The 20489-nt window shown below is 39.0% G+C and overlaps 1 protein-coding gene across 2 annotated transcripts; it reads right to left on the minus strand.

The window, feature by feature from the left end:
- Nucleotides 1-7213: 7213 nt before the first annotated feature.
- LOC119568362 (zinc finger protein 91-like) lies at nt 7214-16175 on the minus strand. 2 transcript variants are annotated; one of them, XM_037916823.1, is made up of 3 exons: nt 16002-16175; nt 10607-10839; nt 7214-9999 (listed from the first exon to the last, which is right to left on the minus strand). In XM_037916823.1, the coding sequence occupies exon 3, from the start codon at nt 9778-9780 to the stop codon at nt 7345-7347; it is 2436 nt and encodes an 811-aa protein (XP_037772751.1). In that variant the 5' UTR covers nt 9781-9999; nt 10607-10839; nt 16002-16175; the 3' UTR covers nt 7214-7344. The 2 variants fall into 2 exon arrangements, with proteins under 2 accessions (XP_037772751.1, XP_037772752.1); XM_037916824.1 differs by having other exon boundaries at nt 7214-9996; nt 16002-16154.
- Between the last annotated feature and the right edge of the window lie 4314 nt (nt 16176-20489).

Consider the following 20489-nt stretch of genomic DNA (forward strand, 5'->3'; position numbering starts at 1 on the left):
TGCCGATATCCATCCTACTCATACTCATATTCCCCCTACATCCTTTCCTCCTACTCCCTCTAAACACAGCCTATCCCCCCCAGTTCCAACTATATTAACCCACCCTCCGTCCCCACTATCCCTTCTACTCCCTCCTGGATACACACGTGAATCCCTTATGTCACAACTATGCCCTTCCCCCAGATCCTACACTTCCTGATACCCCTCCTGATACTACACCACCTCCCCCCTCTCATTTCTTATCTCACCCCCTAGCTCCTTCCCCTTCAAATTTTCCAACACGCACTTGTAGATCAACTAAGCAATAGCTCTCCTACATTGGAATATTCGCGGTTTCCGTTCTCACAAAGCTGACCTTCGTCATATCCTTTCTTCTTATAACCCATCCATTATCTGCTCCCAAGAGACCTTTCTTACACATCCTCCTATACCAATTCCCAAATACCAGTTTGTCTCTTCCTCACTCTTTTTATGTCTCGTCCATACTTATCCATCAGAAAACACCCTATGTCATACCTCCCTTTCAAACCATTGTCCCGTGCACAGTTATTCGCACCTTTCTTCGCTGCTGGATCAGTTATTTCAGCCTACTTCTCTCCATCCCACCCCATTGACTGTTGCCTTTGTCTTTAATTACCCAACTCCAGCCACCTCTCCTCATAGTTGGTGATTCTAACTGCCGCCACATTCTTCAGGAATCACTACCTCCTGTAGCCGATCCCTAGAAAGCTTCCTGTCTATAACTGACCTTATCATTCTTAACTCAGATCGCCCAACACATTTTGACATACGGACGCAATCTTTTTCATGCCTTGACCTCTCTCTATGCTCCCCTTCTCTCCATTCAGATTTCCATTGGTCAGTTCTAGACCACTTTCCCTATAGAGACCACTTTCCAATCCTCCTTTCTCCTACTTCCTATGTACCACTTCCTAATCCCCCTCGCTGGTGCTTTGATAGAGATGACTGGCGTACTTTCGCTTCACTCTCTATTATTCCTACCCTTCCATCTCCCTTCCCGTCCATTTCAGATGTGCTACAATGTTTCACAGTTACAGTCCTAACAGCTGCCTATACAGCTATTCTCCGAACCTCAATACCTTACCTGGAACAGTTATCGCTACAAACAAGACACCCCCAATCAGCTGTCATTATCTAGGGCATCCGCCTATCTTCGTCTTACAATATGGAACAGTAAAAGAACTAGCTGGCGAAATTACATCTACGTTCATTTCAGCTGTCTGGCGTCCTCTATATTCGAGATAATCTCATATGTGATCCTCTTCAAATCGCTAATGAACCGGGTGATTATTTCAGCCAGGTCAGTAGTGACTCACCTTTCTCCACGTTTCTCTTCCATTAAGACCGCCAGAGAACGCACCCTCATCATCTTCACCCTGTCCTCTGCTGAGTCTATAATGATCCCTTTTCTTCCTCTGAACTGAACGCTGCCTTACAGTCGTGAAGGTCTGGATGGTATTCACTACCGTATGCTCCAACACCTTCCCTCTTCCTCTCTATCCTTCCTGTTTTTACAGCCAAATTTGGACGACAGGAAATTTTCCTTTTCGTTACCGAAAATATCATATCCTCCCCTTCTTGAAACCCAATAAATCTTCCTCAAGATTACCACCCCCATTGCTCTAATTAGCTGTTTTTGCAAACTACTAGAACGAATGGTTAACTTTCGCATAATGTGGTATCATGAATCTCACAATCTTCTCTCTCCTTCCTATTTTGGTTTGCAATGTGCCCGAAATACAGCTGACCCCCTTTGCTCATTTCGAGACATATATATATCTGTATTTGCACGCCATGAATCCGTATTAGCCATATTCTTTAACCTAGAAAAAACATGTGATTCTCCAACAATTGTTCTTCTGGCAAATTCCTTGGCGTTATTCTTTACTCAAAATTGTCCAGGCGAGACCATATCTTTTACATTAAAGAAAAAGCTCCCCGCCGCTTCCGACTCTTACAGACTCTCTCCCATATATCCTGGAGCTCAGATCGCAAAAGTCTCCTCCATCTTATACCATATCTACTACTCTGCCTCAACCTCCCTTCTTACTCATCTTGACACAATCCACCACTGCGGTCTTCGCTTAGCCCTAGGCGGCTAAGCTGAGTTGAGTTGAGAGCCTGTACTCTGAGTCAGGAATGCCATCTCCCTCTCGACGCCGTACCCTTCTCTCTCCAATACTATGCCCAGTTCCACCAACTTTCCCTCACCAAACTATCCCACGATCTCTGCTTCCTACCTTTGCTTCTTCTCCCCGTTTACCTATTCCTTTTTCCATTCGCATAGATACCCTCCTTTCCCATTCCCCCTTTCCCTGTCTCCGACCTCTTCCCTGTTCTGTCCATTCCATTCCTCCATGGCTTATACCTTATCCAAGCATTTGCTCCTCTGTTTTCCCTGACCCGCCAAAATTAGATATCCCCCTTTCTGTCCTTCTCACCCATTTCCTTGACATGTTTCCACTCACTCCTCCAGTACCTAAGTTTACAGTGATGGTTCCAAATCCACCCCCGGTGCTGGGTTCACAGTAGTTTTCCCAACTCGCATATTTAAATACCCCTCCCTCCTGAGTTCAGTGCTCTTACCACAGAACTGTACACACTCCTTTTCGCCTTAAAACACATATACTCTCTCACTTTCTCCTCTTTTACTATTTTTACTGCTTTCCGTAACTCACTCTCTCATAAAGTCTATGTACTCGATAAAAGCCACTGGATGTATGATTCAAAACTTGTTTTATCTGTCCTTCACCGATCCTCCCAACCTGTCAGATATCCTTACGGAATCCCACACTTTCTGCTTTGGCAATCTGTTCTCCTTCGTCAGACGCATACATATCCTTCACTTTATCTTAACCCCCCCTTTGATTATTCTTACCTTAACCCATTTACTCATCCTCTCTACCTTTACCTATCTTTACCCTTTCTAATATCATCCTACTGCTGTATGACTGTTGACGTATAGCCGCCTACCCCTTCCGAAACTATACCTTCCTAATGTGCTATATTTGATGTCTAGCATATGTTTTTTTTTAACCATCAACCATTATAACTGGATTAATTTTTTGGTGTCTCACCGAAATGATTATTCCATTGCCTTTTTCGTATAACAAATATTTGTAATTAAACAGAGGTAAAAAAAATTGTCTACCATTAGAATTCTCCAAATGTACATAACACCAATTTCTGTTATTCTGTGTATTTTAGGGAACACTTGTTCATATTAGGGTAAAAAAATGTATTTAACATTTTTTTCTTATTTACTGCTATCGGGATTCTAACATATGGAACAATTTGTACATCTACAAAATATTTAGTACAGAAATTACCTATGAAAATCTTATAATCCAAGCGAGTTCATATAGCCAAGTCAAAATTTAAACTGGCGCATTTTAGTTAATTATATTTTCATTGAGCCTTAACACAGCAGGACCTAATCAAATATAAAATCTAATTTATATCGTTATTCCAATGCCTTCATTTCGCATCAGAGTAATCAGTCAAAAAATATCTTTATAGTTTACCATTCCCTTTAAATTTACGTAACACCGTTTTCTGTAAATGAATAAGATTTGGTATTTCAGGTAAGGCTTATCTATATTAGAATAAGTGTTCGTATCTAAATGTTTTTGTAGCTTTTTTCAAGCATGCCTTCGCCAGGGTTACATATCTGACGCACGCGCATGTCAAATATGGATAGATAGATAGATAGATAGATAGTAAAGAGAGAGAGAGAGAGAGAGAGAGAGAGAGAGAGAGAGAGAGAGAGAGAGAGAGAGAGAGAGAGAGAGAGAGAGAGAGAGAGAGAGAGAGAGAGAGAGAGAGAGAGAGCAAAATAGATGTGCTAGACCCCAAAGGTCATGTAGTTCTACAGGAATTGTTAGGGGAGAATTCCGGGGAGGGAGTACCTAGAAGGGAACGGATGGACCAGGGGTTCATAAGGCAATGTTTGTGGATTCCCAGAATGGTTAATGACTAAATAAATTAATGTGTTAGACAACAAAGATCATACAGCATTATGAGAAAATATTGTGGTAAAATGGGTAAACATGAGTTAACGATTAGGATAAGTGGACAGAAGAATGGGATGAAGAGCAGGAAAAGGAACCGGAGAAAATAGCCTGCAAAATTAGTCGAAGCGAGGGATAAGGTGCAAGGCAGGGGTGGTCCCAACCTTCAGGTCTCGGTCTCCATCTCTTGAGCCCCCCCCCCCCCACGACAACAATGCGTAAGGAATTAGGGTTGCCGGCTGTGGACCGACAGTGCTTAAGCAGGATAGTCAAAACGCCAACATTTCTGGCACTGACGGGGTAAGAGTCATCTCTACGGATGGTAATATTTTTAATATTATAAGACTTTCAGCGGCCTCTGGGGAGAATAGTGTAGCACTGAGCTGATAGTGCTTCATCGTCAACGAGGCAGGTAAGTAGGTCGTTTTCACAGCTTTCTTCTTCTTTTAACGGTAGGTTCATGTCTGAGCCGCCGTGGTCACAGCATGATACTTAATTGTAGTTTTCATGTTGTGATGCTCTCGGAGTGAGTACGTGGTAGGGTCCCCAGTTCCTTTCCACGGAGAGTGCCGGTGTTACCTTTTTTAGGTAATCATTCTCTCTATTTTTATCCGGACTTGGGACCAGCACTGACTTGGGTTGGGTTGCCCACCCAGTGGCTAGGTAGGCAATCGAGGTGAAGTTCCTTTCACAGTCTGACCAATCCTAATTAGGCGGGGCAATCAGCTGGGGAGATAAAAACTGTTCCAGTACAAGCATTAAGGGAAGAGCGGGGTGGGTCAGGAATAAGTTTGCCAGTGAGGTCAGTCAGAGTAGATCTAATGCACGAGCTTGGAGTTCAGATGTGACTATTACAAGAAGTGAGAGATTGGAACGGATGCTGAAGGCAATTTTGTCTACTTGTTTTAGGATACATTATTGGAAGAGGAGTAAGGGGCTGTGGGCTCGCAGAGAATCTATCCCACTTAGCTGGGCTAGAAAGAGTACTCAAAAGGTTTGTAGAGGTTAAAGTAGTAGAAGAATGAAGGCAGAAAGAAGAGGGAGTGGTGTTGAGTGAGGTTGGTACTGTGGGGAGGTAAAAAAGAAAAAAAAAACGTGTAGGAGGAGATGGAATAGAGGATGTTGGGAGAGAAGAAGGAGTGTTTTTTTGAAGGTTGAGTAATAACTGGATGGAGGATTCGGCATGTATCAAATTGACAGCAAGCACTGAGGTGGGGGTAGCAGTAGTAGTGTTTAGAGTCGTGATCAAAGGGGAGCCAGGGGTCGGGGAACCGGAAAATACGTACTCATTCCAAGAGCATCACAACATGAAAACTACAATTAAGTATAATATTGTGACCACGGCGGCTCAGACATAAAGTAGATAAAGGTGCAAGTTTCAGTGCCCCTAGTAAAGGGGCTTTATTGGCTACGGTAAGCCTGGAGTATGCGAGGAAGAGAAGTAGTTCACCCCTCAGCACCCTCAGGGTCGCCATAACGGGCAGGGCTAGATAATTATATGGAGAATACCCTGCCCATGGCTCCCCGAGGCCGTTCAGGACTGACCCAAAGCCGGCCTTTCATCCTTTCACGACGTCTCACACCTTTGGAAATTAACAGAAGGAAAGACTGGAGAAGAGAATGGAAAGGAAAGGGGAAGAAAAGACCGTACAAAATTGGTTTAGCAGAGGAGTGAGGCATGGGATTGAGGGGGATTAAGACCGCAGAGTTATACGTTACTTATATCACAAATGCTAAATGTGTATACATCGATCATTAATTTGTTCTGCTGTAAAAAAGTACTTTACTTTTAACTCAACCAATTCCTACAACACACATTCACTCAACGTACTTGCGACGAAAAATTATATTCATTTATTGAAAAATTTCTACCGCGTTAACATACAAGGTCATTAGCGCCTTAACCATGTTGCATTTTGATAAAAATATTGAGGCGAAATGAGTAAAAATGAGTTAACGATTAGATTAAGAGAACAGAAGCAGGGAATGAAGAAGAGAAGGAAAAGGAAAGGGGAGAAAGAGAGACGAAAATTAGTTGAGGCAAGGGCTGAAATCCATAGCAGGGGTGATCTCCCCTACCTTAGACCTAGGTCTCCGTCCCCTATGCCTCCCCCCCCCCCCCAAGACAACGAGCAAGGGACGGGGGGGGGGGGGGTGTCGACATATAAACGTATATTAGCTGTTAAAAGTTTTTTATGGCGTCAACAAACCGAAATAAGCGTACATTTGCTATTAAATTTTCTTTTTATGACGCCAACAAACATCTATTAAGGCAGCTTTTATCATGAAAGTAGATATATAAAATTAAGCTTTTCCTTTTCTGGTCATACTCGTTGAATAAGTGAATAATATAGCATCTGTCAAAGCAGTTTTATGGTTCATGAAGATAGCTATTTCAAGGGACCTTTTTTGTGTATGAGAGAGGGAGGGAGGGAGGGAGGGAGGAGAGGGAGGGAGGAGGAGAGAGGGAGGAGGGAGAGAGGGAGAGAGGAGGAGAGAGAGAGAGAGGGAGGGAGAGAGAGAGAGAGGGAGGGAGAGGAGAGGGAGAGAGAGGAGGGAGAGAGAGAGAGGAGAGGGAGAGGGAGAGAGAGAGAGAGAGGGAGAGGGAGAGAGAGAGAGAGAGAGAGGGGGGGAGAGGAGAGGGGGGGGAGAGGAGGAGAGGAGGGGGGAGAGAGAGAGGGGGGGGAGAGAGAGAGAGAGGAGAGGGAGAGAGAGGAGGGAGAGGAGAGAGGGAGAGGGAGAGAGGGAGAGAGAGAGAGAGAGAGGGAGAGAGAGAGAGAGAGAGGGAGAGAGAGAGAGAGAGAGAGAGAGAGAGAGAGAGAGAGAGAGAGAGAGAGAGAGAGAGAGAGACTGAGACTTAAGTGTATATGCAAATCTTGTACATTTTCAACATGTTTTGTATCCATATCCACAAGTGTCCTTCCAATGATGACCCTTCGTCCCCTTTAAAAGCCGCTTCTTTAGCCTCCTCCGTGGTGCCCTTCATGCCTCCCTGTGGTGCGCACTCCCTCCGTTCTTCCAAAGGTACTCCCCTCAGGTCCATTCTATGGTTCTCCTCTGGGCCGCTCACTGGTGCCTCTTTGGCTCTTACAGATTACCAATGTCACTAAAATCATAAGGTAAATTAAGAGAAAGTAAGATCTGTGAATGTAAGGGTAATTACGGGAAAGGAAAAGACCGTCTCTGGAAGTGAGCCTTTATTTGTTATATATCAAGAAGTTCAGATATAACCAGATATCTTACCTCAAAAAAAAAAATCAAGTGGTTACATCTCTTGTCAAACACTCACAGCAAAATGTATAAATGTGATTATTCAGAACCCACTGTGAATCATCAGATGCCTCCTTAGCTTAGCAACTTCAATGAACCTTTTCCCACATTCATGACACTCAAATGGTTTTTCCCCCAGGTGAATCTTTTTATGTCTCCTCAGGTCACTTAGATAATTAAACCTACTATCACACTCCGAGCACTCATACGGTTTTTCTCCAGTATGAGTGACAAGGTGTTTCTTCAGTTCACCAATGTCAATATACCTTTTCTTGCACACAGAACACTCGTGTGGTTTTTCTCCTGTGTGATACACCATGTGTCTCTTTAGCTTGCCACTCTCAATAAAACTTTTCCCACACTCAGTACAGTCATAGGGCTTCTCTCCTGTGTGAATCCTTATGTGTGTGTTGAGATTACTCTTCTGTGTAAACTTCTTTCCGCAATCAGCACACTCATACGGCTTTATTCCTGTGTGAATCCTCATGTGTATATTCAGGTGACTTCCATCAGTAAACCTTTTTCCACACTCAGTACACTCAAATGGTCTTTCTCCCGTGTGAATCCTCTGATGTGTCTTCATGTTACTTTTTTGACTGAACCTTTTCCCACAATCAGGGCATTCAAAGGGCTTTTTCTTTGGATGACTCTCCTGGTGCTTCTTTAGCTCTTTCCTGTCATTAAACCGTCTCCCGCAGTCTGGGCATTTCAGTACTTTTGATGCCGAGTTAGCCCTTTGAAGTGCTTTTACATCAGTCTGTTCAACCTTCTTCTTATTAAACTCAGGATTTGAAAAATGAAGCCACTGGTGTAGCTTCAGATCACTATATTTCTTGAACCTTTTCCCACATTCATAACACTCAAAGGGTCTTTCTCCAGTATGAGTCATCTGGTGGGTCTTCAAAGAATCACTTTGAGTAAAACTCTTCCCACACTCAGAACACTTAAATGGTTTTTCCCCAGAATGAATAATCTGGTGTCTTTTTAACTTACTACTTTCAATAAACCTTTTCCCACACTCCAAACACTCAAACGGTTTTTCACCTGTGTGAATTCTATGGTGTAGTCTTAGGCTATCACTTCGACTAAACACTTTCCCACAAATGGTACACCTGTGTTGTTTTTCACCTGAGGTTATCAACAGCTGTGCCTGTAAATTACTATCATTAAAGCAGATATTTATGAAAATTTTCCCACAATCTGAGCACTTCAGTGGCTTTTCCTCAGAGTCGTTCCCATGTCCTTTCTTCAGATTATCAACTTGATCAAACTTTTTCCCACAGCCTGAACATTCAGTTGGTTTTTCTCGATTGTGAATCCTTGGGTATATTTTCATGTCATTTAGACTGACTATTTTCTCAAACTCATTTCCATTAACCTTTTTCAAAGATTCATTTAAATTATTCTCTTTTGTAGACTCGTTTACATCAACCTTTATCGCAGGCTCAATTACTATATTATCTTTTGGAAACTCGCTTACAAAGACCTTTTCCTCAGGCTCATCTACATTAATCATCTCCTCATGCTCAGAACTCTCTGATGCTTTCTCAGAGTGAACCTTCTGGTGTGTCTTTAGATCATTACTTCGAAGGAAACCTTCTCCACACTCAGAACACTCAAATGGCTTCTCTTCAATGTGAAACATCAGGTGTTTCTCCAATTCACCAGATTCACTAAACTTTTCCCCACACTCAGAGCATTCAAAAATGTTCTTTTTGTGGAGCTTCTGGTGTATCTTTAGAGATCCATTTACAGTAAACCTTTTCCCACACTCAGAGCATTCATATGGTTTATTTCCAGAGTGAATTCTCTCATGTGTCTTTAGGTTACACCGTTTATTAAACCTTTTCCCACACTCAGAACACTCAAATGGATTGTCTTCTGAGTGAGTCTTCTGGTGTGTTTTCAGATGGCTCCTTTGAACAAACCTTTTCCCACACTCGGAACACACAAAAGGTTTATCTCCTGCATGCATCCTTTCATGTGCCTGTAGATCAAACTTCTTGCCAAATCCTTTTCCACACTCTGAACACTCAAACCTTTTCTTCTCCGAGTGAGTGCCCTGATGTACCTTCAGATCACTATTTCGATAAAATTTTTTGTCACACTGAGAACACTCAAACTCTCTCTCACCTGAGTGAATCCTCTGATGTGTCTTCAGATGACTACTTCGATTAAACCTTTTCCCACACTCAGAACACTCATACGGTCTTTCTCCTGTGTGACTTCTCAGGTGTACGCTCAAATCACTATTTACTTTGAACTTCTTCCCGCAGACATAGCACTCATACGGTTTTTCTCCTGAGTGAATCCTCTGGTGTACAGTCAGATCACCAAGCCTACCAAACTTTTTCCCACACTCAGAACATTCAAACGGTTTTTCCCCCGTGTGAATCTTCTGGTGTGTCTTCAGGTGATCACTCCTATTAAACACTTTCCCACAATCGGCACATTCCAGTGCCACCTTGTTTTTTTTCATCTTACCACTCCTCAAAAATATCTTTTCAACTCTCCAAAAGGCACACAACTGTGTAAAGATAAACGACTTACGATGAGTGTTCTGTAAAATATAGGGTGCGTCTCATGACTGTTTGGTTGGGTATACCATTATAGCTTCATCTTAGTAAGGCAAATGCTGATGACGTGTGTAAGATAATTTCTCGAGGCATGTACTCCGCCACACCATTCACACAATCTGCTGGGAAAATGTGAAAAAATATTAAACATTGATAAAGAAAAGAGAGATAAGAGAGAGAAAAGATAGTGGTGTGTGTGTGTGTGTGTGTGTGTGTGTGTGTGTGTGTGTGTGTGTGGTGTGTGTGTGGTTTGTGTGTGTGTGTGTGTGTTGTGTGTGTGTGTTGTGTGTGTTGTGTGTGTTGTGTGGTGTTGTGTGTGTTGTGTGTGTTGTGTGTGTTGTGTGTGTGTGTGTGTTGTGTGTGTTTGTGTGTGTGTTGTGTGTGGTTGTGTGTGTGTGTTGTGTGTGTTGTGTGTGTTGTGTGTGTGTGCTGCATGGTTGGTGTGTGTGAATACATTTTAGTATAGTAAATGTCATGCTATATCTTAAACTATTCACCAAGCTCTTCTTTGACTTTTTGAGAGGATAAAATAATATTTGTGATATTCACTGTGGGTTTGCTGCTGGAAGGCTCTTTTAACCAGCCCAGTAAAATTGTGTACCATTATCTCACTATCTACAAAGAAATTAATTCTTAACTATCATCCAGATTTCCAAAATGGGAACAGCACCTCAAAGTAAAAACAAATAAAATAAGGTCAATGTAAATTCACCATTGAACTTAACTCACCTACTAAGTATACAGTTAGTCTTCTCGTAATTCTATCCTTCGTACAGTAATATGGCTAGACTGATATCAGCATTAGGTTCTTGTGCAAGTGCTGATTACAAACTCCAAAGCATCTGCACACATATAGGCTGGGAGTTGAACATTAGCAGTGTTAGTCCACAGGTTTTTCTGGCAGCCTTCGCTTTCAAGTCAGACAGCAAGCAACTATATGGCCGTAAACCATCTTGAGCAACCTGTGTACAGAAACATGTATTATGGGGGGAAGGGGTAATAATCATGTCTTAAGTTAAGTGGTGTGTGTGTGTTTATGTGTGAGGGAGAGTGAGTGAATGCATGTTTGTTTGTCTATTTAATGACAGTTGTATGAGTATGTTATCCATTCTACACTACATATAAAGAGAGAGAGAGAGAGAGAGGAGAGAGAGAGAGAGAGAGAGAGAGGAGGAGGAGGAGGAGGAGGAGGGAGGAGGAGGAGGAGGAGGAGGAGGGGGGAGGAGGAGGAGGAGGAGGAAAAGGAGGAGGAGAGGGAAGAGTAAAGAGAGAGGAGAGAGGAGAGAGAGAGAGAGGGGAGAGAGGAGAGAGAGAGAAGAGAGAGGAGAGAGAGAGAGAGAGAGAGAGAGAGAGAGAGAGAGAGAGAGAGAGAGAGAGAGAGAGAGAGAGAAGAGAGAAGAGAGAGAGAGAAGAGAGAGAGAGAAGGAGAGGGGAGAGAGAAGGAGAAAGAGAGAAGAGAGAGAGAGAGAGAAAGAGAGAGGAGAGAGAGAGAGAGAGAGAGAGAGAGAGAGAGAGAAAAAAATCTACAACACATCTATGAATAACATTGACATACCTAAAATAAGACTCATGCATGAATGATTCTTAAATTGAGGAGGATATACAGACACACTCCTTTTCCTCAATGTTTGTACAATCTGTGGACAACAGGACTTGAATTATATTTTAATCTAATTACTTGATTTGGAATTACACATGCAAAAGCATCATCAACTGCTGAATACTTTATAATTCAGGTTGAGATTTCAAAATGATCTCATAAGATTAAGAGATTTGTAGTCCACATCGAGAACAAGGATGGTCTATATAAATATCAATTTTAGCATACTCAATATGAGATTTGGTAACAGGCTTCAAGAATATCAGTCAGGACATGTTGCATCATCGGGGACTTAGAACATAGCTGTAATTCACGGCTAATAATCAAGAGAATCTAAGGTTCTGGGCAAGAAACTATTCATTACTGACAATTAACAATGAAACTATAATAAACCCCAAACTTTCCTATGTGCAGACTATGCCCTAATTCCTCACCATCTGCCTTATTCTCCTATGATTGGTAAGAACTTTGAAACTAAATCAACCTAACCTAAGATTTCCTGGGAATTTCTTTATAAATATTTGTAGGCCCAGCAGAGGGGCAAAAAATCATTGGAGTTGCATGAAGAGCAAAACCATATAAACAAATACATGCGAGTGAATTGGTATATACTTAAGAATGTATCAGCATATATATATATATATATATATATAATATATATATATATATATATATATATATATATATTATATATAAATATGTTTAAATATGTAAATATATAAATATATAAATATGTAAATATGTAACATATATATACATATAATATATAATACATATACATATATATACATATACATATATATACATATATACATATATATAATATATACACATAAATATATACATATATATATACATATATACATATACATATAATATACATATATACATTTCATATATATATAATATATATATAATATATAAATATAATATAATATATATTATGCATATAATATATATATATGAATATATATATATAATATATAATATATAATATATAAATATATATATAATATATATAATATATATATATATATATATATATAAATATACTATATATATATATATATATATATATATATATATATATATATATATTATATATATATATATATATATATATAATATATATATACATATATAATAGATATATATATACATATATAATAGATATGTATATGATATATATATATATATATATATATTATATATATATATATATATATATATATTATATATATATACACACACACACACACACACGAGATAAACAACACATACTATACAGTTTAATCATGGTGGGGGGGGGGGGTGTACTCAGACTCATCAGCCTGTTATGATTCCCAACCACACTCAAAGGGCATCCAGATTTGTCTTGAATATCTTTTGCCCTGCAATGTCCTTAGTGATGAACTACAGTGGAGAACATTAAATACACGAACAACTGAAATACACTAACCAAAAAAAGGTATATATCTGTGGTAATCCTAAAATTAGAGATTATCTATCAATAAACCCATGAATGTGACATACCATTCATTTTTAGAAAAACACCCATTTCATAATTTCAAATAAATCCCTTATTTTACTCATTATATGTGTGAAACTATAAGTGCAAGGATTCTGATAAATCTATCTATTTATCAGCTCTATGGTATATTGGTAGAACCTGCAACAAAATAAAGAACCATCATATAAGCATAATTTTGAGTACCTGGATGTCAACCTATAGCTGCTTCCCCACTTTGGCAATGGTAAACAAGCCCTCAATACACAAATCCTGCCAAGTTAAGAGTTTACAACAGTTCCTTCAGAAGGTCTACCAGTTGTCTTCTAAAATACATACAGTGAAAATACCTTGCCCTAAAATACCTTAGCTGAGCTCTCTGCCCATTATATTTATGCAAAGAGTATTTCACTGATCTTCATGCTTACACAGCATGTGCATTTTGATTCTGAAGTTACTCTTTATTTCCACAAAAAAATTCTTGGTTAATCTTTACGGTATGGGTGCACTAAGGTAGGGCAAATTGAAGATGATATTCTTGTAGAAACACAAATGATAATGCCATAAATAAAGGGAAAATATCATGGAAAGTTTCTATCACAGCCATAAGTCCACTTGGTGTTGTCGAGTTTCAACCCTCACCAAAGAGCATACCCAGTCACTGCAACTTAAGATTGTGGAATAAATTTTGTGACGTGGAGTTGGAGACTGCAAGTGCATCCATAATCTAAAGAATGACCAATTTCTTCAGTCTACATTGGTGGTTTTAAATAATGGAATACATTTCATAACTTCCTATAATCCCAAAAGTCAACGAATATCGCAATATGATTTTGATGGGTGTAAAATGTATAGCTCATCGAAAAGGCCTTTTTTATCACTTCTTACAGATATGCAATTCTGGCACCCATACTGACTGTTGTATAATTTTTTCCATTGGCCCCAACTGCATGTGTCTGATTTCTGAATACTTGTAAGTTGTCATGTTAAGTTTACTATCCATGGCAGAACAGTGTGTAGCCTAAGGAAAGGGAGATATTCCTCAAAAAAATAAAATCTAAAATAATTTTGTGGTTGTGAGGCCATATTTCTCACATATGCATTTCTGAAGTGATCTAATTTGCTTAACTTATCCATTAAATACACATACCTATCACACATCACATCAATATCAATCTCAATAATGTTGAGATGAAGGGGGCAAAGTATTAGTGCATATCACCCTTATCAAACACATTCCTTCTTCAGCCATTATGAACAAAAAGAAATTATAGCATTAATTAGAACAAAAATTGCATCAGCGTTCCCTACACATTCGGAAAGGATACTAAATAGTGATTTTTGGTTAATCTTTACAGTATGGCCTCACTAACCAAGGGCAAATTGAAGATGATATTCTTGTAGAGAATAAAAAGTCACTGGTACAAGAAATAATCTGCAGACACAAACAGTAATGCCACAAATACAGGTAAAGGATCACATCTACTCAGGGCGCCCAAGTTTAAGCTCTATCTTGCCATGCATACCAAGAGAATAACAATATTTAATTGAGTTACTTCCTCTATTGTCCCCATCAATAAGCCTCTCATTAAGATAATCACACATTCTGCCATAACAAAGTTTCACAACCTCTCAAATGCTGTATTATTAGCCTACAAACTACAACAACCTTCTATTCTTCAAAAAGCAAATTAGGCAAATTGCTCAAACACCGACTGCTCAGGACTTGCTCCCTCAACACCAACCCTCTGCCAAAACATTAATATTACAAACAGTGATATCAAAAGTTTCAAAACATCTATCCCATGCATAGCTTACTATTACAGAAATATTTACCAACAAACAATTTTTTTAAAAGGGTTTCAAATGGGGAGCCCAAAACCCAGCAATGCCCAGAGGGTCAAAGGGGCCACGGTGAACACCTTCGTAAATTCAGTTCCAAGGCAGAATGAACATTGCTTTTGATGATATATTAATAAAGGATTACTTGATAAGGCTTTTTTTTATTAATGGGATTATAATGAGAGAGAGAGAGAGAGAGAGAAGAGAGAGAGAGAAAAGAGAGAGAGTGAGAGAGAGAGAGGGTAAAAAGAGAAAGAGAAGAGAAGAGGGGGAGAGAGAAGAAGAGAGAGAGGAAAAGAGGAGAGAGAGAGAGAGAGAGGAAAAGAGAGAGAGAGAGAGAGGAAAGAAAATGAGAGGGAGGAGAGAGAGAGAGAGAGAAAAAGAGATAGTGAGAGGGAAAGAGCGAGAGAGAGAGAAGAGAGAGAGAGGGGGGGGGGGGGGGGGGGGGGGGGGGGGGGGGGGGGGAAAAGAAAAAAAAAAAAAAAAAAAAAAAAAAAAAAAAAAAGAAGAGAGAGAGAGGAGAAGAGAGAGGAGAGAAAGAGAGAGAGGAAAGAGAAAAAGAGAGAGGAGAGAAAGAGAAAGAGAGGAGAGAGAGAGGAAAGAGAGAGGGGAGAGAGAGAGAGAGAGGAGAGAGAGAGAGAGAGAGAGGAAGAGATGAGGAAAGGAGGAGAGAGAGAGAGAAGAGCAAGAAAGAGAGAAAGAGAGAAAGAGAGAAAGAGAGAAAGAGAAAAAGAAAAGAGAGAGAGAAAGAGAAAGACAGAGAGAGAGACAGAGAGGAGAGAGAGATAGGAGAGAGAGAGAGAGGAGAGAGAGAGAGAGAGAGAGAGAGAGAGAGAGAGAGAGAGAGAGAGAGAAAGAAACTTTCTTGGCCTTCGCCGGAGTGCCAACAGGCCCGAACAGCCACGTGGGTGTGTTTTGATAATCTCCTAAACTGATCATATGAATAACATACTTTATTTTCAATTAAAAGTTCAGAACGACGAGACCAACTAGAGAGAACAAAATGGAAGCTAAGTGGCAGAAATACAACAACCTGTAAAGAAAGAAAATAAAAAAAAAAAGTATTATTTATATGGCCGATGTGTATGAACTTCTAACCTCCCTCCCTTATCTTTCCAGCCAAATATCTCCCACACCGAATACAGTCGCTCCATCCTCTCCTTCGCCCACATTACCTCAGATCCTCCTGTACCTCCTCGTCGCCAGGAATTCCAAATTACATCGACATTCAGGCGGAGAAAGGAGAAAATAAGATTCATTCCCGGGCGAAAGAGACGCGACCGACGGCTGGGAGTTTCCTGCTCGTGGCGCCGCGAGAGGCAAACGCGCGAGATTTAAAAGCTGAGAAAGGAATGGGAGGGGGAGAAAAATGTGGATAAAGGGATGGTGATAGATAATGGTGGTGGTAGGAGAGGTGGTGGTGGTGGTGGTGGTAGGAGAGGTGGTGGTGGTGGCGGTAGGAGAGTGGTGGTGGTGGTGGGGTAGGAGAGGTGTTGGTGGTGGTGGGTGGTAGGAGAGGTGTGGTGGTGGTGGTGGTGGTGGTAGGAGAGGTGGTGGTGGTAGGAGAGGTGGGTGGTGGTGGGGTAGGAGAGGTGGGGTGGTGGGGTGGTAGGAGAGGTGGTGGTGGTGGTGGTGGTAGGAGGTGGTGGTGGTGGTGGTAGGAGAGGTGGTGGTGGTGGTGGTGGTAGGAGAGGTGGTGGTGGTGGTGGTGGTAGGAGAGGTGGTGGTGGTGGGGGTAGGAGAGGTGGTGGTGGTGGTGGTGGTGGTAGGAGAGGTGGTGGTGGTGGTGGGTAGGAGAGGTGGTGGTGGTGGTAGGAGAGGTGGTGGTGGTGGTGGTGGTGGTGGTAGGAGAGGTGGTGGTGGTAGGAGAGGTGGTGGTGGTGGTGGTGGTGGTGGTGGTAGGAGAGGTGGTGGTGGTGGTAGGAGAGGTTGGTGGTGGGGGTTTTGGTGGTGGTGGTGGTGGTGGTGGTGGTGGTGGTAGGAGAGGTGGTGGTGGTGGTAGGAGAGGTGGTGGTGGTGGTGGTGGTGGGGGTGGTAAGAGAGGTGGTGATGATTGTTGATGGTGATAATGATGATGATGATGATCATTATTATTATCATTTAAAGATGATGATAATAATAATATAATAACGATGATAATAGTAAGATGATAACAACTGGAAAGTAATAATAAAAATGGTAATAATGATAATAATAAAATAATAATAATAATAACAATTTAATAATAATAATGATGATGATAACAATAGTAATGATGATGATATAATTGTGATGATGATGATGATGGTGATGATGATGATGATGATGATGATGATGATGATGATGATGATGATGATGATGTTTTGATGAGATGATGATAATAATAATTTAATAGAAATAATAATAATAAAAAATAATAATGTAATGATAATAATAATAATGATGATAATAATAATGATGACAATTATTATTAATTATATAATAAAAATAATAAAATAATATGACAATGATGATATAATAACACTAATAATAATGATAATAATGACTTAATAATCATAAAAAGATAATAACAATAATAATGATGATGATAATAACATCATAATGAAGATAATAATAACTGTAATAATCTAACAATAACAACAACAACAAAAATAATAATAAATATTAGTAATAATAATAATTATAGTAATAATAATATTAATAATAATAATAATAATGATTATTATTATCATTATTTTTATCATTATTATTATTATTATTATTATTATTATTAATATTACTATTATCATAATTATAATAACAACCACAAAACACTACTACTAATAATAATAATAATAATAATTATTATTATTATTATCATTATTATCATCATAATAAAAATGATAATAAACAATAATAATAAAAACAATAATGATATTAGATAAAACTTTTTATTTTCTAGGAATCAAGAAAAAAAGGAGAATTATAAGTTAGCAGGATAAATAAAGGTTTTATTTCCTGTTTATAAAGGGGAAAAAAGATGACTCTTCAGTGTAAAATGATGGCTTTATGCTCTGGGTATAAAAAAAAAAAAAAAAAAAAAAAAAAAAAAAAAAAAAAAAAAAAAAAAAAAATATATAAATATTTATATATATATATATATAATATATATATATATATATTATATACATTAATAATAATTATGAAAAAAAGGAGAATTTTGAAACTACATCTTAAATAGTGACGAAAAAAATATTTTCCAGCAAATAAATAAGTAAAATTTGCATTGTGACTTAAAACATTATCTATCGGCGTATTATACGACTGTATAATAGATTGCCCCCCCCCCCCTTCTCAAGGTCCTGTTTCCCCCCCTCCCCAAGGGCCACACCCTCACCCCCCACCTAAATTACACCTTTACAAGCTTAAAAATGCTCCTAGAATTTGTTAATTTTCCAAAAAAATTCTCGCACACATACGCGCGCACACACACACACACACACACACACACACACACACACACACACACACACCACACACACACACACACACACACACACACACACACACACACACACACCACACACACACACACACACACACACACACACACACACACACACACACACACACACACACGATGTCTATTGAAATGCGTATTTAGTGACATAGCCTATTATTTAGAGTCTAATGCAATTGACTGCTAATTCTCTCACATGTATTTAAACTCGACACGTAACCTTTTCCCTTAAGAAAAGGGAAATCAGCGGTACGAGTTGGCAAAACCTATTACGTTGAAAGACACCGAAGACCCTCAAGTGTAGGCAGGGTGGCGTCGACGGTTTCAAAGGCAAGAGCAAATCAATATTGGGAATTTGATAGGTCATATGTTGGGGGAAATGAGGACTAGAAGTTTAGATATGACAGTGGCTTATTGATAGGTGATGAGGAGATGACCTTGAAAATGCTTTGTACGTTAGTTTTTATTCAATACTATTTTCATTTTTTTATTTATTTTTTTATTCCACCATCTCCTTACAGAACAAATGATAAAATCGGTTTTCAAGAACCTTTTACATTATTATTGTTATTATTATTATTATTATAATTATTATCATCATTATTATATATTTTTTAAAGCTCCCTCTTATCAAAATACACCCGTGGTGTGCTTCCATCACGACATCTCCACGTGATTTCCTCCTGGAACCCAACTACTAGAAATAATCAAAGTCCTTTTTCTCTAGAGCAGCATACCTACTACCTCACTACCTACTTTCTTAAACCACGTGACTTAATTGTTTAGGAGTTTAGAATATTCAGCAATACGTATAAACTTTATTCATCTATTCGTAATTGAAAGTTCCTTGAATTCTTGTCAAAATAGTATAATATGTAAGTACTAATATATAATGACTAATCCCTTGCTGGCCCCCCCCCCCCCCCCTTTCAATGCTCTAGAGGCAGGTAAAAGCGATTTGAAATTAGATCAAACCTTTTTTTTTCTTATTATTTTCGTTACAGAGTGCACGTTTCTTTTTCTTCTTTTTTTAAGTATTCTAAAACACATATAAGTTAGATTTTTTTTCAAAATAATTTAGGACAGGTGTAAGGAATGTGAGTCAAAGCTTATTGTCAGGATGGAAGTTCACTAAAAGCAGCTGTAAGTTCACAATATTTATCATATGAGGGATTTTTTTTTGTAATGAGTTATCAATTAAACAATGCAACTAATATAAATACAGCGTGCACTATTGCCCACTGGAAACTATCGTGTTCTTGACATGAGAATCAGCTTTAAAACATTTAATTTATCGGTCCGTAAATCTATTGAAAACTCATATATCCTTATTGGAGATCTGTGGATACTCAAAGGTATATTTCATCAAGGTGTGAAGTGTGCGTGGTAATGTACTGATGAAAGGTAAGTAAGAATTAAGAAAAACTTTTGCATTTAGCATTAAAATCGGAAATATCTATTTATTTATTATTTTTTTCACATGTAGCATAAATCGACGGCTTTTCCTGGTAATATCATTTTTTTTCATGAAGTGGGACTAGTCATATAGCTTTCTTGATGTGACTTATGCACTTAGTCCTACGCAACTGTGTATAAAAGAAACTCAGAATTTGACGGCATTTCTTTCAGTAGTTCACCCTACTAATAGATTAAAAAGGACAGTGTAGTGTACACAGATAGACGAATTTCCAATTTCCTAAGCTAAGCATTTTTCTTTGGCAGAATAAACTTGAATATATAAGTTTAGACTTATGTTGACCGTATATCCGTTTTATAAACATCATCCTATTAAAATACCCGGGAAAGGGCATTGGTTTTCGAGACACTTGTTTAATCTAACACCAATGGATATAGACAACAATAATCTAAAAACCCATAGCAAGAGATAAGAAAATTTTGAACCTCGGGGGATACTGACAATAATAGTCATTAGAAAACCGCGTAAGATAGAAGAAAATAACACCTAGAGCAAGAGAGAAGAAAGTGAACGTATAACATGAAAGAAGAAGCATTTGAACCTATAACAAGGGAGAAATAGAACCTATAACAAGGAAGAAGCATTTGAACCTGCAACAGGAGAGAAGAAATAGAACCTACAGCAAGAAAGAAGAAGCCTATGAACCCACAACAAGGGAGAAGAAGAAGAAACTGAACCTCCAACAAGAAAGAAGAAACAGAACCTACA

The sequence above is a fragment of the Penaeus monodon genome, chromosome 43 (assembly GCF_015228065.2).
Source record: "Penaeus monodon isolate SGIC_2016 chromosome 43, NSTDA_Pmon_1, whole genome shotgun sequence".
In the NCBI taxonomy this organism is placed as follows: Eukaryota; Metazoa; Arthropoda; class Malacostraca; order Decapoda; family Penaeidae; genus Penaeus; species Penaeus monodon.

What these genes read in the sequence shown, in the direction of transcription:
- LOC119568362 (XM_037916823.1), bottom strand. Translation starts at nt 9,780, where the DNA reads ATGAAAAAAAACAAGGTGGCACTGGAATGTGCCGATTGTGGGAAAGTG.